Here is an 18,239-nt window from a genome sequence, read left to right as displayed (position 1 = left end):
TTACATTTGTACTACTTCTTTACTTATACAAGGAGTTCAAAATAAAGTCTTCTCCTTATCTTCCAAGTCAAATCACAAACCAAGACTTTTTATGACATAAAATAAATTTTAAAAGGAGAAAGTGTAAATTAATGTAGTAAATATAGTTTTTTTTCATTTCTAAGTATTTGTAGCACCAATACTACTTCATTTAAATATCAAGGAAAATATTTACTAGAAATTTTTTTAAAGTCCTTGATATTTTCGCATGAGACATATATAAAAACTTATAATGCCAATGAATATACTGAGACATCATTAAAAAGAAAAATAACTTAAACAAGAAGCAGCAGCAAACAGTCAAGCAATTGCATTAATTCTACTTTATAGCCAACACCTTTTCTTTTTGTCTTCAATAAGATTAGCTTACCATGGTTTAATGATTTATTTAAATGGAAGGAATTTTTAATAGGCCTAGAATATTAGAATCCTTTATTAACTATTACATTCCATGGATAAACAAGAAATAACAAAACACATTTCCCAGGGAACATAAAATATTCCCTTTTAATCACATATTTAGTCTAAAACCTCAGCACTAGGAATTCTTTCTGCACAACAAATTAGTTTCCTCCATATATCAGTTGTTTCTTTTAGTAAAATACTTTTCAGCTAATACATTTAAAGGAGAACTATTCACCAATAGTTTACTGGTAGAAGAGAACTTACCTTTTTACCAGTTCCTCAGGGTATCCCTGACTTTCATTACCATGAATTCCACCCCAGCCAGTGGGACAGATTCATTTTCTTTTCCCTTCCTGACAGTTTCCTCCATTAATGCAATCTTCATAGCTCAAAGTAAAATCTTGTCCAAAGATGTGACTTACTACAGATTCAATGTAAAACCATCTTTGCCTATACTCCCTATGTCACTGAAAAGACACTGGAAATACAGGCTGGAGTGATAGCACACCGGTAGGGCATTTGCCTTGCACGTAGCCAACATGGCCGACCCGAGTTCGATTCCTCCGCCCCTCTCGGAGAGCCCGGCAAGCTACCAAGAGTATCTCGCCCGCACGGCAGAGCCTGGCAAGCTCCCCGTGACGTGTTCGATATGCCAGACACAGTAACAACAAAATCTCCAATGGAGATGTTACTAGGCCCGCTCGAGCAAATCGACGAATAACGGGAGGGCCTTTACTTACTTACTTACTTACTTAATCTTCAAAAAACAGTGTTCCTTGAGCCTATTTCTTAAAATGTCTCAGAGAAAAAAGTGAAAATAAAACTTTTAAAATAGACTTTGAAATATAGTTCCTAAAGAAAATTTAAAGTATTATATAAATAAATAAATAAAACTGATTCTAGACACAAAAATGATCAGTTTCTGGTACTTAGTACTTTTCCTTCCAGGTTTTATTACTTTTCCTTCCAGGTTTTATATGTGCATTTTTTTTCTCCAGGTAACACTTTGATGATATTTAATACGCACATAGAGAAATGCACATATCTCAGGTGTATGCTCTAAACTTTAAATATATATAGTATAGGGACCAGAGTTATAGTACAGTAGTTAGGGCATTTGTCTTTCATGTGGCTGACCCATGAAATCTCAGCATCCCATGTGATACACAACCTGCCAATACAATACCTGAGTACAGTGCTATGAGTAAGCCCTGAGCACGCCTGGGGTGTGTCCAACCCCTCAAATAAATAAATAAATGTTTAGAGTGTAAGCAACTTCTAATAGGGTCCATCAGAAAAATCATATAGAATATTACTAACCCTCCCCCCAAAAGTTAAAGGTGACTTGATGCATTTAAATATAAACTGTACAAATTAAGCACTATTTTGATTTCTATAAACATTTTATTTTCCCTTTTGAACTAATTGATAAAATAAAAAGTATATAAGGTTTATTTACACAATTAATATAATGATTATTGCAATATTTTCATCACATTCATTATCCTAGGATTCTAGGATTTACTGACATCTCAACCTGAAATGTAAAATTCCTTTCTTTTTTATTCGGTATAATTTACTTTGGCTTTTCCACCTTTGGAAAAGTCCAAGTTCTTTCTTGATTATTTAACTCTCTTTCTTTCTCTCTCCTTAGAGAAATAAAAATACTTTAACTCCAAAAAGAAATGTTTGTGATGTTCTCTCATATTTTGTGTGTCTTAGCTTGTTTTCAATTATTATCTAGAATTCTAACTAATGAATGTGGCTTCCCCCTCTTATTTTTAAATAAGGGTAGACTTTATTTCACTTTTAAAAAATCCATATTTCACCCCTGTTTCTAAATGGGGTCTTTCAGATGTTCCAATTACAAACCCGTGATAGTCCCTAAGTCTCCTCCATTTTGACAGATTAAATTTAACTTCTCCCTTTCCACCAACCATGGTTCTATTGCAAACTGTGGTTTAGTTTCTTATTCTCTCAGGAATTGTATTTTCAATTACTGTTTGTTCTTTATGAGCAGAACATATATATAACATGTATGAGGTGATAGTATATAAAATTTTATATAATTCTAGGATTTACTGACATCTCAACCTGAAATGTAAAATTCCTTTCTTTTTTATTCAGTATAATTTACTTTGGCTTTTCCACCTTTGGAAAAGTCCATGTTCTTTCTTGAATATTTAACTCTCTTTCTTTCTCTCTCCTTATACTTAGAGAAATAAAAATATTTTAACTCCAAAAAGAAATTATGATCGACAGCACAGTGGGTAGGGCGTTTGCCTTGCAAGCGGCCAACATGGCCAACCCGAGTTTGATTTCCCTGCCCCTCTCGGAGAGCCCAGCAAGCAACCGAGAATACCTTGCCCACACAGCAAAGCCAGGCAAGCTACCCATGATGTATTCGCTATGCCAAACACAGTAACAAGTGTCACTATGGAGATGTTACTGGGCCCATTCGAGCAAATTGATGAACAATGGAGGACAGTGAGAGTGATGTAATCAAAAATAATGTGTCATCATAACTTCTAATGTCTCCTGATATTAGTCACTTAAGTTCTGACTGACTGGAGAAATTTGAATTATTTCTACTTTGGCATTTTATAGTTGAAGTATATGAATTTTAATTAATAAATATAAACACACCACATTCCAACTCCGCTGCAGAGAAGTTCATTTCTCAGTTCTGCTTCAGAGATTAATGATTAAATCTCTAAAGAGATAAACTGTAGCAATGTAGCACTGTCCACCCGCTGTTTATTGATTTGCTCAAGCGGGCACCAGTACCGTCTCCATTGTGAGACTTATTGTTACTGTTTTGGGCATATCAAATATGCCACGGGGAGCTTGCCAGGCTCTGCCATGCAGGTGGGATACTCTCGGCAGCTTGCCGGGCTCTCGGAGAGGGACTGAGGAATTGAACCCCGGTTGGCCACATGCAAGGTAAACGCCCTACCTGCTGTGCTAAAGAGATAAACTAGGCACAAAATTTTGTTCAAAACACAGTTGTCAGCTGAGACCTCCAGGACAACCCTGAGAGGGAGGCTGGCCAAGTTCCCGCCCGGCTGAACCTGCTGGAGCTCCTCACATCCCAGTAGTTACACGATGCCTACAGTTGGACTTCACAGTCTCACAACTGAGAGCCACAGAGATGCCAAACCATTCAAGCTTTTGGGTACACTGAGCATTTTGGCTGAAAATTCATGACTTCCTTAGAAAGTTCCAGAAGCCCTGGCAGCCACACCCATAGTCCACTACCACCATGTGAACTCATTGCCCAATTAAATATTATGGATTTTTCTGGACAACTCTAAATACAACACTGACATCCCAGTAGGAGCACAGTAGATAGGATGGGAATGTAACAGAGAAGCTAACTAAGCTGGACTAATGAAAATATTAACAGGGAAATGTCAAATAGCAACAACTTAGTAAACACTCAGACAAGGACATAATGTTCGCATGGTGAGGAATTATAATTTTCAAAAATTTTTCTTTTACTGAAATATGTTCTGATAATCCCATGAGCCATCTAGTTGTAAAAAGCAATATAAAACAAAGTAGTTTTGGCTGCTATGAGGGCAGGCTTGAGAGATGTTGAGGAATATCGTGATGAGAAAGTCACAGTTGTGGTTGATTGGGGTTGAAATATTGAATGCCTGTAATAAATGCATAATGAATTTCTTTGTAAAACATAGTGCTTAAATAAAGTGTAAAAAATTTAAAAGCAATTCTAATTTATGTGCAACTAGTTGCTGATATTAATGTGATCATCAACCCTAACAAAACTATTTCTTTCATTTTATCCAACACGTTCTATAGCAATCACCAAATTTTGTTATGCTAAAAATACAATGAATAAAAGGAGAACAAAATGAGCAGTTCTGCTTTACAAAGAAAAGAAAAAACAGAAAACTGGCTGCAAACTGTTCTTTTATAAGTTTATGTAAATTTATTTTGATCAGAGCTATTTGATGCTTGATTTGTATTACATGAATACATATACTATGACCATATTTTAAAAGAATTTTCCTTGGTTCACTTGAACACATCAAATAAATGTACAATATGGAATTTATTTTCTGTATACATTTTCTTTTACTTTTTTTTTCTTTTTTTTTTTTTTTTTTGGTCATACCCAGAGATAGTCAGGTGATACTCCTGGCTCTGCACTCAGAAATCACTCCTGGCGATGCTTGGGGGACCATATGGGATGCTGGGAATCAAACCAGGTTGACCGCATGCAAAGCAAATGCCCTACCCACTGTGCTATTGCTCCAGCCCCTCTGTATACATTTTAAAGCATTAATATTATCATACTAAGTAAAGTTCCAGTGAGTGAGCATTATCATATTAAAGTTCCAGTCAGCATCACTGAAATTCAACATGGGTCTTACTAGAACAAGTTCACCACTAAAAGTCAAATTATACTCTTCACCACACAACTATATCCTTTAACTCAATTGCCTTGTCCCACCTTCTTCTATGAAAGATAAATGATATAAAAGTGATCTGTGTAGATTTAAGTTAAAATACCTACAGAGTTGTAATCATTCTCTCTTTTAAATGATCTTTTAAGATCATTTTCACCATATTGTATTCTATGGGCACCTATAAGTCATGCCTTTAAAGGGGAGACAGGTTAAAAAATGAACTGATAGTGATATAATTACATAGGCGTATGGGGGAAATTGGCAGGTTGAGATTAGAAAGAACGATTCTAGAGGAAAATTCCTGAAGATTTGATCCAGGTTATGCACCCAGGAATATGTGCCTCGGATTTAGGGAGATATTCCTTTCAGTCACCCTGATCTTTCCCAGTCCCTTGTGTCTTTCTGTATTGTACATTTTAAGCTAAATGCAGACTGCCTGCCTATTCTCTTATTAAAAATAATCCAGAAAATAATATTTTTCTGGGCTTCCTAATTAAGGACAGCTCATTCCCAAACTTCCCTCCCATCCCTTTACTTTCCTCAAATTTAGTTTCTATTGAATTTGGCCATGTCCTGTCAAGTGGCCTGCTTTCAATATTGACTGCCTAAAAATAAGAATCTTAGGCGCTATAATAGTAGGAGTATCTAGAAAGCTGACATATACCCTACCTAATTTTCCTTTTAATATCATGGGAAAACTTTTGATAATGCTAGATGATGACGTTTCATACAAAAGTTTGTGTAGTTAAGAAAAACAAAAAGTGAGAAGCACACGATAAATTCTTTACTCACCAACTTTGAGCAAGGAAGTTAGTTTTCTGTAAACCCCTTTTCCTTTCTCATCTTCATCTTCTTCGTTTTGGTAGGTAGGAGACAGAGAGTCAGCTACATAATGAAGCAGTTGAGGTCGACTCTTGAAAAGAAGTCGTGGAAATCTCACAATTTCTAATTGCTCTTCTTCTTCTTCCTCTAACTCATCATCATCTAAAGCTAAGACCACACAGGAAAATGCCTCTATTGAACATGTTGGTTTAAAAGAAAAAAAATCAAGCAAGGACCAGAGAAAGGAGAGTTTGAACTAGACAGCCAACACAGGGACCCAGTGAAAGAAAAATTCTTTGAAAAGTCCATATCAAAAAGCCTATTGTAAATGAAGGTGAATAGCATTGAGCATCGAGTTGAAAATGTAGCCAAGGGAACAAAAGGAAAAGTCACAGATCTCAGTCTGTGAAGAAAGAAAGGGGAGGAGAAGTTGAGTTTAAGAATATGTGTCTCTTTTGCTCCTGAAGAACAAGCCGAGGGCTGAAGTAGTTTTAAAGATTCAATAAAATTAATTCTTCACAGTGACTTACAGAAGCAAGTTTTCCCATCACTTCCAATTCTGTAGCCTTCTTCACAAGAACAGTCGTATGTTCCCACAGAGTTAACACAGAGTTGGTCACAGACTAGACTGACATCCAGACACTCATCCACATCTAGGAAAATTTCAGTCAAGTATTAGGAATAAAAATAGACATTGTGAACACATAGAAATATCTCTGTCCTTCTTGTTTTCTCCTTTAGTACATTGATATAATAATAAAACTATAGAGTAAGCAGTCTCCAAATTCTTCCTCAAATATGTCCGGCCACTATTTTTCTTTTAGTGATTTCCAACTTTTTTGTAACTCCTCTACATAGACAATGTACTTCTGAGGCCTTATTATGAGATCCTGAGAAAGAATTTGAAATTTAATAAAGTCATAGTCTCATGCTGTGCACCATTTTAAAATCTTTTTCCCTATAAATTATTCCATATCTATGATGAAACATTTATCCCATACATAATTTTGTACAAATTTTGTCAGGGATTTTATAGAGACAGAAAAGCCTAGACTTTGATCTCATGAATTTACCTCATATCCATTTTTGAATTCAGAATTTGGCGAATGTGCTCATGTAATAAAAGTACCTTTAGGAATTTTAGACCAATACACTCTGCTTCAGATTCTGAAAACCTTTTTGACCTTTATTCATAAACCCAAGTTTATGCATTATTGCCATACAATAGAAGAGCAGATGGTATGAAAAATTATGAATGAAATAATGAAAAATTGATTTAGCCCTTAGAGTTGGATGAAATGTGCTAAATAGTAACATTCTCTATTGTGCTTAGAATATCTAGACATACTTTTTCTGTGTTCCTTGCTGTAAGGCAAAGAGATTTGGCAAACTATATGAAGTAACACAATCAATATCCTCAACATAATTCACAAATTTGTTTTTTTAAACAAAGAAATGCTATTTCTCTAAAACTGTATCTAACAGAATTTTACCATTACTAATAATCGATATCCTAAATTCAATTTTTATAATAGTATGGGTAAAATGATTAACACAAAATTAAAAATTAAAGTTAAACATATGTAGCACTGTAGCACTGTCCTCCCGTTGTTCATAGATTTGCTCAAGCCAGGCACCAGTAACGTCTCCATTGTGAGACTTATTGTTACTGTTTTTGACATATCGAATACACCATGGGGAGTCTTGCCATGCTGTGTGGGTGGGATACTCTAGGCAGCTTGCCGGGTTCTCCGAGAGGGATGGAGGAATTGAACCCGGGTCAGCCACGTGCAAGGCAAATGACCTACGCACTGTGCTATCACTCCAGCCCAAATATATGTAGTAAACTTTAAAAATGAAAGAACAGCAATGACACATGTGTTGATATACTGGCATAACAATGGAGTTAACTATTCACTACATTCAATTCTGTTTTATATGATTATATTATTTGTGCTTACATATACTTATGGTAGTCATCCCAGAGATATCACAGGGACCATAAGGGCCACCCGTAGTAATACTTGAGTTCTGTATAGTATGGTGCACTGAAATCAGGACAACAACATGTAGAGTATGTGCTTCTACCTTAGCTAAAGCATTGGTACTGACTATGATATTTTTAATAAATACATAAGCTATAAAGGTATGTGAATAAATTTTAATAAATTAGTCAATATACTGGGCTGGAGCGATAGCACAGCGGGTAAGGCGTTTGCCTTGCATGCGGCCAACATGGATGACCCGAGTTTGATTCCTCCGCCTCTCTCGAAGAACCCAGAAAGCTACTGAGAGTATCTCACCGCCACAGCAAAGCCTGGCAAGCTACCCATGACGTATTTGATATGCTAAACACAGTAGCAGGTCTCACAATGTTACTGGGCTCACTCGAGCAAATCGATGAACAACGGGAGGACAGTGACAGTGGCAGTCAAAATACTATAAAACAACTTACCTTAAAATTTGTACTAACTATACTAATGTTAGATTCACAAAATCATCTGATAGGAGATTTGGGCTGTGGTTCAAGAATTATTCCAATCCTTTTTGCTATTGTTTATAGCAATCTTTTTGCTATTGTTCTCTAATAAAATGATGTCCAGGGTCTTAATGTACAGGGCTTAAGGTACTCCCCTTGCATAAAATGGACCTCAGTTCAATTCTCAGTACTATAAATGGTTTCTTCATCATCACGGAGTGTTTGAAGCACTGGAGACTCCTGATCATTGTGGACTATGACCCTGGGTCTATGAAATCAGGGAGGGGTCCCCAGGCCTCCTGAATACCACTTGGGAGAACAAAAATAAAAGAAAACAAATAGAATGACTTCCAGTATATAACTTTCTAATTTGAGTTTAGTTTTCCATGATTGATTCCCTTGGCAGTGTGCTATGGCATTATACTAAACTAGATAAAAGTTATTAAATGCATATAAATAGTATTATAATAATAGTAGCTGTAGCTATGTTACGTGATTTCTCCATGTCAGTAACTATACTGAGTGGTTTGAAGTTATTACACTCAAATTTACCCTCCTATGCTGTTTTTATAAATTGTTTTTTGGTTCACACAGGGAAGTACTCAGAGCTTCTTCTTGGCTCTATTCTCAGGGGTTACTCCTGGCAGTGCTAGAGGACTGTATGCTGTGTTAGGATCAATCAGGGTCAATTTCATGTAGGGCAAGTAACTATCTTATGCCTCTGGGCCCTCTAATCCATTTATCTTCACCTAAGTGATAAGGATCTGAAATTGAGGTTGAGACTACTTAGAGTGATCAAGTTCTTATAAGAGTAAAAGGAAGAACCATATAGAAATCTAAGTCTCTCTAGAGTCAGTCTTTCATTTTCCACTTTCTGAATGGCTCCTCCATAGATTGGCCCATCACATCAGAAACAGCATGTCAGACTCAGAACTTTACCATCACATTGACAACCATCAGAACTGAGCCGAAAACCTTCTGAACAACCACATTCATAGCCTCCTAGATAGTTGATACAGATCTGGTCACAGCAGGACTCTCCATTTTCACATTCATCAATATCTAGAAGGGAAAGGACATTTTTATTATTTGAGACAAAAACTTTAAATTATGGTTTAGAAGCACTCAAAAAGTTTTACTTTAAAACTGCTTTATAAATTCATTCCTATTTTATTTTGTCACAAAGTATGGACGTTGAAGAAACTACCACATAAAAAATAATGAAAGGCCCATATATGGGCATATGTTTCTTGCATGCTTGTCCTATCCTTGCTATTTATTTTTGGAGTATGTAAATAATCTCCAAATGCATTATAAGTACAGGAAAAGAGATTTCTGCTATTTTTCAGATTAAATAGCAATCTGACTGAATAAACAGAGAATTTGAAAAACAACATAAAAAAAACGACTTGAAGGAAGAGCCAAATATATTCTTTAGTGAACATTTGATAGCTGCAAAGAAGAAGCAGTCTTAGACTTTATAATAAAATGTCTTCTGAAACTTTTGATGAAGAAGAAACTTTCTTTTGAACAAAGAAATTCAACAGGGAAGAAGTGGCAACTGCTATTCAGAAAAGGACAATCATTTTAAATATTATGTTTTAAATCCAGAGTATCTCAAGGATTTGAACTTTTCTGTATTCTCTCTTTTTCTTTTAACTTTTCAGTTAGGTTTTGACCACATGAGTGCGATCCAGGGTTTTCTAATACAACTGTTGACACTATTCTAAGTAATGTCTTATCATATGAAAATGCTTTTCTAAATAATATGTCTAAGTCTCTATCAGCATGTTAATAGCTTTTTAATCTAGAATTCTTCAATTCAGAATACATTTTCCTGAATATAATTACTCTAGGGCAAATGAAAAAACAGGAAAAAAAGTTAAACTGCTTAATTCAACAATAGCCTATCAACACTAAAGTTTTGAGATGATCATTACTAACAGAATGGTCTAAAGAGCAACAATTGACTCTTCGTCCTCTACTTTCCTAAGGCTAGACACCTTGGAATTGTTTCAATAGAATTTGGGATATAAGCTTTAGATGAAGTCAACCCCTGTATTTGTTGAGCTATTAAATTGGGTGGCCTGTCAGTGCCAAGTTTACAAACAATAGCTGCAACCACAGATATAAAGGTCAGTGTCTCAATTAACCTTGGAAAGGGTACCAATGTAAGGAAATGCAGACAAGAAAGGAGAAATTAAAGAAAATACAATCAATCAACTGAGGTGAGCAGGTCACTAGAAAATATCTAAATGAAGGTCATTCAAACACAAATTATTCTGCAAAATGTCACAAATATTACTATCATAAAATTCTAAATAATTTCTCTTTATCTTACACTAAACTCTGATTTTTCTTTTAGATTAAATAAAATGATATGCAGAAGACAAAAATCATTTAGGAGAAGTCAACTTAATTTAATCTAAAGTATTATTATATGACTTTTGTTTCTTTATTTTCAAGACTTAAAAATGTCTCAGATACCAACAGAGTTAGGTAACATACAGGTCCCAGGGTTCCTTGCTGTCAGTAAACACAGATTACATGTGCCTTATACATTGGAAAATGATTTCATTAATCAACTATAGTCAGAAGGGCACTTCACCATGTCAGTTCTACTTCAGGAAAAACATTATTTTTGAAAATTTTTATTTTCTGTGTAGCACATCACTGTGCTGTCACTAAATAAAGTTCCAAACTCTGGAAATTCTAAAAATTCTGATAATTGGGTCAGAGAGATAGTGCAGCAGCTAAGGTGCGTGTTTTATTCATGGCTAACTCAGATTTGATCTTCTGCTAGGAGTGATATCTGAGTGCAGCGAGAGAGGAGTGAAGGAGTAATCCCTAACCACTGCTGGGCTTGGAATCAACTGCTCTTCCTCCGATTAAAAAGAAAAAAAGAAAAAGGAAACAACAATCAGTTGGACTTATTGTTCAGCTACTTGGATTCTGTGCAGATGTTTTTCAAATGGCAGTAACTTATATCTATGTTTGCCTTAATGATTTCTTGCATTTGTGTATAATTTATTGATCATATGCAGACTAGATGAGTGATTTCACAGAATATTTGTAATTCTAATATTAATGACAAAGATGATACAATCAGGTAAAATAAAATTCATTAATTTCTTTTATGAGTTAAAAGTAATCCATGACTTAGTCTGTTCTTTTTTATTGAGGGGGTTATATTGGGTCACACCCAGTGTGCCTCAGGCCTCAGTGCTACTCCTGGCTTGGCTCTGTACTCAAGGATCACTCCTTGCGATGCTTTGGGGACTATATGTGGTGCTGGGGATGTAACTGGGTTAGCCATGTGCAAAGAAATTTCCTTAATTTCTGTTCTATATATCTGGTCTCCTTAATCTGTTTTTAGGAAAAATCGCAAATTTTACACACACACACCAAAACACATACACACACACTTCAAAAAGAGTATGGCATTTGTATTATTTGGTTTTTATAAATGAGTGTTATTTTTTGTTATAAAATAAAATAAATGAGACTTTAACAACAAAATACTGTCATTGACTGCTGATAATATATATATGCATTTTTACTATTGAATTGTTACATACAAGCAGTCAATAATGCAGTTTTAACGGAATTGCAAATTGTCCTGAACAGTCAAAATCAAACTGAAGAATTGCAAGGTATCTCATTACTTAACTTAAAGCTATACTATAAATCTATAGTGATCAAAACTGTGGTATTACAAAGAGGACAGATTCTCTGCCATTGTCAGAATAGACTATCCAAAGACAAACTCCAACACATATGGTCACCTAATTATTGACAAAGAAGCTGAAATAGTAGGGTAGTAGACAGTTTCTTCAACAAATAATGTTGGAAAAACTGAATAACCATGTATAAAACATTAAAGCTGGATCCATATCTCACACCTTATATAAAAATAAATTTAAAGTGAATCAAAAACATTAAGATCAGACCAGAGTCTATACAGAACACTGAATAAAATATAGGTAGGACACTTCAAATTTTGGACCCTGAAGATATCATCAATAATACAATTCCACTGCCAAAGGCAGCAGAATAAAAACTAAACAAATGGGACTACATCTGACTAAAGAAACATGGGCTAAGACTAAAATACAACTAACTAAATGAGACAGAATAGTTGCATTCAACATGTCCGGTGAAGGGTTGACATACAAGATATATAAAGTTGTCACAAAGATCAGCAACAGCAACAAAACCACAGCTACTCTAAAACAATAAAGAGTATAATTTAACAGGGACTCCTGCAAGAAAGATCAATGGATGGCCAACAATCACATGACAAAATGTTCGCTATCACTTATCATTAGGGAAATCCAAATCAAGATGACAATGAGATGCCATCCCAAACTTTTGAGACTGGCATTTATCTTAAATGTTGGGAACAATCTGTGTTCATGGGAAGGTGATGAAAAAGAAACTTTCATGTACTGCTGGTGGAAATATTGCTTGTTTCAACCTTCTTAGGAAACAAGCTAAAGGTTCATCTGCCATACAGCCCAGCAATTCCAGTTTTCTTTTGGTATCTACCACCAGGACACAAAAACATTCATTCATTCAAAAAGGAAGTAAGAAAACCATTATTCATTGCATCACTTAGTACAATAGAGTTTGAATCAACCTAGATATCTAGATCACAAAAATGTATCACAAAGATGTGATACATTGAAATACAGTAGAACACTAAACAGCTTCATGGAAGGATAAAATCGTGCAATTTTCTACAACATAGATGGAACTGTAAGTTATCAGGTAAAATGAAGTAAGCCAGGAGAAGACAAACAGAAACAGGATCATCTTTACTTATATATGGTACATAGAATAACTGGATATGGGGATGAAATGTTTAAAATGGGCGATGCCAAAATACTCTTGGTCCTCCAGTGCATAGGTAGGAGAAAAGGAAGAAATTGAGTAGCGAAGAAATGATAGACAAGAGGCAAGAGGGAGCTGGGTCAAGGGAACCCCAATGTATCTGTGGTTCAGAGGAGTATTATGGCTAATTTCCAAACCAAGGGTCAACAAACACTGAAAACAAATGATCCAAGCTTCAACAACTAAACTTAAAATGTGCCTCTCAAGGTCGCCTGGTTCTGGATCTATACTTGGGAGGGAAAGAGGGGGTCGGAAGATGCTGGTGGTGGGATCGGTGCTGGGACATGGTATATCTAAAACTAAACTTTGAATCACTTTGTTAAATCGTGGTCCTTTAATAAAAAGTTTTTTTTAAAATGCAGTTTTCTATGTTTCGATCCTGGAAGATGTTAATTTTTTCTGATTTTAGGTAAGTTCTTGTGTAAGAACATTACTGAATTATGTTGTTCAAGAATAAAAGGAGGGCCAGGCATATAGCTCAGACATAGCAAATGACTGTTACATATGCAGTTCTGTCCTTCATCGTTGACACCCAAAAGTAATTATTTTTAAATAATAATAAAATGCACAAAATACAAATTGCAAAATAAGTTCTTAAGCTTCATATTCTTCTTATCCGATAGTCTAAAATGTCAGAAAGCAAGGATGGAGGGATTATATTTAATTATTTTCTCATTAATATAAAAGTAGTAAAGTAAGAGAATTATAAGCATATTTTATGGACTAAAAGGAGAAAAAGAAAGCAAATTTTTCCCACTAAGTTAACCACTGTAAACTCATAAAAATTCTAGATCAGGAAATTCAATCATTGAGAGAATGTCAGTTGAAGAAGAAAAAAAAACACAAAATTACAATTTTTTGGTTAAGTGATTTATAAAAATATTTCAAAATCTTTATGGTATATTTTCTCAGCTTATTAACAAAGTAAAAGATCACCAATATGTAAGCATTCAAAATTTATCTCTTCCTTTTTAATACTCTAGATTATCTTTAACCATAGTGAGCAATGTAAAATGATAAAAGGATTTTTATTATTTTAATACTTTTTTTCTAAGAGTGGAAATAATAAAAATATGCAAATGAAAACACACAAAAGCTATCATAATTTCTCAATATAGCAAATTTCTTTAGGGATTTGTAAATTCTCTTACAACTCACCATATAATAATACAGTTAGAAGATACTTTTTCTTAGAGATTTTAAAATATTTTATCGTGAAGCAAACTGTGATAGAATCTATTGCTCTCATTTTATTACTGGGTATAAATTAAAATATGTTGGGAAAGTTTTAAATTAAGGCCCTTAATTAAAGGCCCTCCCGTTGATCGTCGATTTGCTCGAGCGGGCCCAGTAACATCTCCATTGGAGACTTTGTTGTTACTGTGTCTGGCATATCGAATACTCTCGGTAGCTTGCCGGGCTCTCTGAGAGGGGCAGAAGAATCGAACTCGGGTCAAACTTGGGAAAATTATTCATTACAAATAGGCTTGATCAGCCTGATATAGGGTTCAAAGTGATAAATAACATGCCTAAACTGTGTAATACCCAAATTTAACCCCCAGCTCTACATTCCTAAGTTCTACTGATAGACCTACAGCAACTGTACATTTGATTCCCAAAAGTTAATGTCTGATGACAATCTATTAAAAAACTGGTTTAAGCTGGTAGTTTTGGAAAATTGTCATTTTTGATATTTTCATTTAAAATATAGCTACCTGCCACAACAGATTTGAAGATGCATGCAGATCAATATGTAAAAATCAATGCATGTGATTTGTTTCTATATGAATACAGAAAATAAAATATTCTTACAATTTGTGGTTAGAAATACAAATTGTACTTAATGGCTTGATAGATCTAGGAGTATTTTTTTCTGAATGAAAACATAAATTCATATAGTTTTTAAAACTGTTTAAATTAGATCTGAAAGAGACAGTGGGTAAAGTCTTGCATGCAGCCAACCTGGTTTGAATCTCCAGGCCTACCAAGAAAGATTCCTGAGTGCAGAACCAGGAGTAAACACTGAGCACCGCTAGATGGTGCTTTAATAAAAAATAAATTATTGAATGCAATTTTACCAAAAACAAATTAAAATTGTTTTAAATTATCTTTACCTTCAAACAGTATCTAAATATCTTATACATAGCAACCTATCTTTTGCTTTTATCCCTTTGACTGAGGCTTTTCAATTTACTCACTATTTGAGATGTGACTCACTACTACACAAACTTATGTGACAGTAAAGGGATGAATGAATCCAGAATAACTTTGAAAGCAGATGGCACCTATTATACATCACCTATGCACGTCTTCTCATCTGAGTCAAGCTGTTGTCCCTGGTCACAGAAGCAGTGAGGGCCACCGGCTGCATGCTCACAGTGATGGGTACAACCTCCATTGTTCTTTTCACAGCTATTGACAATTTCCAACTCAATTCCTTTTTAAAACAAGCAAAAAAGTAGTATTAGTATAACAGAGGAATCGGAATATATGTCAGCACTGGGGACATTCTGTTGGGAAGATGATGAATTTTACAAAAAATTTATGAACTACAGAAACTTTTTAGAATGAAGGCCATTTATTCTTGTTAATGTCATACCACACCAAAACATGAATATATGTATAAATACTAAAATAAATGTTAATATAATGGGCTGGAGAGATAGTACAGTGGGTAGGGCATTTTCCTTGCACACAGCAAACCAGGCCAACCAGAGTTTGATTCCTCCGCCCTCTGGGAGAGCCCAGCAAGCTACTGAGAGTATCTCCTTGCACGGCAAAGACTGGCAAGCTACCCATGACATATTCGATATGCCAAACACAGTCACAAGTCTCGCAATGTTACTGGACCCACTCAAGCAAATCGATATATTTAATATATAGCACTGTAGCACTGTCTGTCCTCCTCTTGTTCATCGATTTGCTTGAGTGGGCCCAGTAACGTCTCTATTTTTGAGACTTGTTGTTATTGTGTTTGGCATATCGAATATGTCACAGGTAGCTTGCCAGGCTTTGCTGTGCGGGTGAGATACTCTCAGTAGCTTTTCCGGGCTCTCCAAGAGGGGCAGAGGAATCAAACTGTCTCGGCTGGGCCGGTCGCACACAAGGAAAATGCCCTACCTCTGTGCTATCGGTACAGCCCAGTGCTACCATAATATATACTAATTTTGAGATACCAGGTGAAAACACCAATGAACCAATAAATAAAGAAGTGATGAAAAAAGGTAAATATATATACCAGTGGTTATTAGATACTTATCTTAAAATATACTTATATCTAAGAATTCTCAGTACATTCAGAACATAGAAAACACATATCAGAAAGCAAGTAGATTTTTTGCTATATTTTCCCAAGCTGCTGGCATATACTTACGTATTCTCTTGAGAGTCCACAAAAATGTTAGAAATAGCTGTTAACCAAAACATAAATTAGATGTAACTAGTATCTTGTTACTGAATTAATAATTTTGACATATAGGAGAATAATACATTATGTCATATTACTTTTAAACTAACAAGTCTTGGTGCTTGCTACTAATTTTGAGAATTTTGGAGGCCAGTTGTACTTACTACCTGACCAGTCACTTCTTAGTGAATAGATGAGAAAAAAATGTTTTAATTGATCTTAGAATATTTGATCACTTGATCACTTGACATACCGTTACTCATTGATTTGGTCGAGGAGGTGCCAGTAACGTCTCCATTCATCTCTGCCGCGTGCTAATATAGCCCAATGGCACCTGCTCATTCTAGGAACACGAAGAGCCTCAAACTGATCATTCAGGGTCTTGATGAAGAAGTCTGACCATCTCACAGGTGGGCGGCCATGTGATCTTTTGACGGCCCCGTGGAATCAAGTCGGTAATGGCTCTAGTCCAGTAGTTGACTGCAAATCTCATTATGTGTCCAGCCCATCTCATTTTCAATGCCTTGGCAAACAAGACAGCGTCCCTGATTCTTGATCATCAACGGAGGTCAGAACTCCGGATTCTTTCTCTCATTTGAGTGAAGTGTGATACTCCAATAATAGCTCTTTCGATTCCTCTTTGAGAGGAATAGCGTTCTCATTCTGCTTTCATAGGACCCAGGTCTCTGAGGTGTATGTTAATGCAGGAAGAACAGTGGAATCGAAGAGTTGTGCCCGGAGCCAGAGGTTCTTTGTCCTTTTAGCTATTTCTTTGACTTTCTTGAAGGCATTCCAAGCCTCTCTCTTCCTCCTGTGCAACTCAGGTGCCAGGTCATTCGTCATGTAGACTTCTCGACCTAGGTACACATAACTATTGCATTCAGAGATGTTCGTCCCGCTGAGAATGAATGGAACGTCAGGAACGAGACCATTTCTCATAAACATTGTCTTCATGAGATTCAGCTGCAGTCCGACCTTTCCACACTCACGGTTGAAGTCAGCCAGCATTTGTGCTGCTTGGCTGATGTTTGGTGTTATTAGAATGATGTCATCAGCAAAGCGGAGGTGGTGTAGTTGCTGACCATCTATCTTCACTCCCATTCCTTCCCATTCCAGTCGTTGAATGATGTTCTCGAGGGTGGCATTTAAGAGTTTCGGTGAAATGGTATCACCCTGAAGAACCCCTCTCTTGACATCAATGATTACTTCTTTGTAGAATAGTGAGATCCTGATAGTGAATCTGTAATACAGCTCACGGAGAATCTTGATGTATTGAGTTTGAATGCCCTGATTGGCTAGGGCTTCAATGACCGCTTCTGTCTCAACAGAATCAAAGGCCTTCTTTAAATCAATGAACGTTAGACAGAGCGGCATCTTGAACTCCCAAGAAACCTCAATGAGCTTGGTTATCGTGTGGATATGGTCAATGATGCTGAATCCTTTTCGGAACCCAGTTTGCTCACATGGTTGTCCTTCATCTAGTGTTCTGCCAATCCTATTTAGGATGACTCGAGTGAACAACTTGTAGATGACAGACAATAGGCATATTGGGTGATATTTGCCAATGTTGTGGATGTCTTCCTTCTTGTACAGTAGTACAATCCTGCTGGTTTTCCACTGGGACAGAACCTTGCATTCAAACAGGTAGTGTGTGAAGAGCCTAGCTAGTGTATTGATGAGTACTGATGGGAGGTTCTTCAGGTGTTCAGGTCTGACCTTGTCCAGGCCAGGTGCTGTTTGCTTCTTTACCAACAAAATAGTG

At 35.9% G+C, this 18,239-nt stretch overlaps 1 protein-coding gene across 1 annotated transcript in view; it reads right to left on the bottom strand.

The window, feature by feature from the left end:
- LOC130019997 (EGF-like and EMI domain-containing protein 1) overlaps positions 1–18,239 on the bottom strand; it is a 745,638-nt gene that overhangs the window by 9,216 nt on the left and 718,183 nt on the right. The window contains exons 10-12 of the mRNA XM_056110600.1: positions 15,371–15,508; positions 9,118–9,240; positions 5,670–6,352 (exon numbers count right to left, since the gene is read on the bottom strand). Of these exons, the coding sequence (XP_055966575.1) occupies positions 6,216–6,352; positions 9,118–9,240; positions 15,371–15,508 (398 nt within the window). The 3' untranslated portion in view covers positions 5,670–6,215. The remainder of the gene's footprint in view (positions 1–5,669; positions 6,353–9,117; positions 9,241–15,370; positions 15,509–18,239) is intronic.

Source organism: Sorex fumeus, unplaced genomic scaffold (genome assembly GCF_029834395.1).
Source record: "Sorex fumeus unplaced genomic scaffold, SorFum_2.1 ptg000010l, whole genome shotgun sequence".
Lineage (NCBI taxonomy): Eukaryota > Metazoa > Chordata > Mammalia > Eulipotyphla > Soricidae > Sorex > Sorex fumeus.
This window is presented reverse-complemented; position numbering and strand designations above follow the sequence as displayed.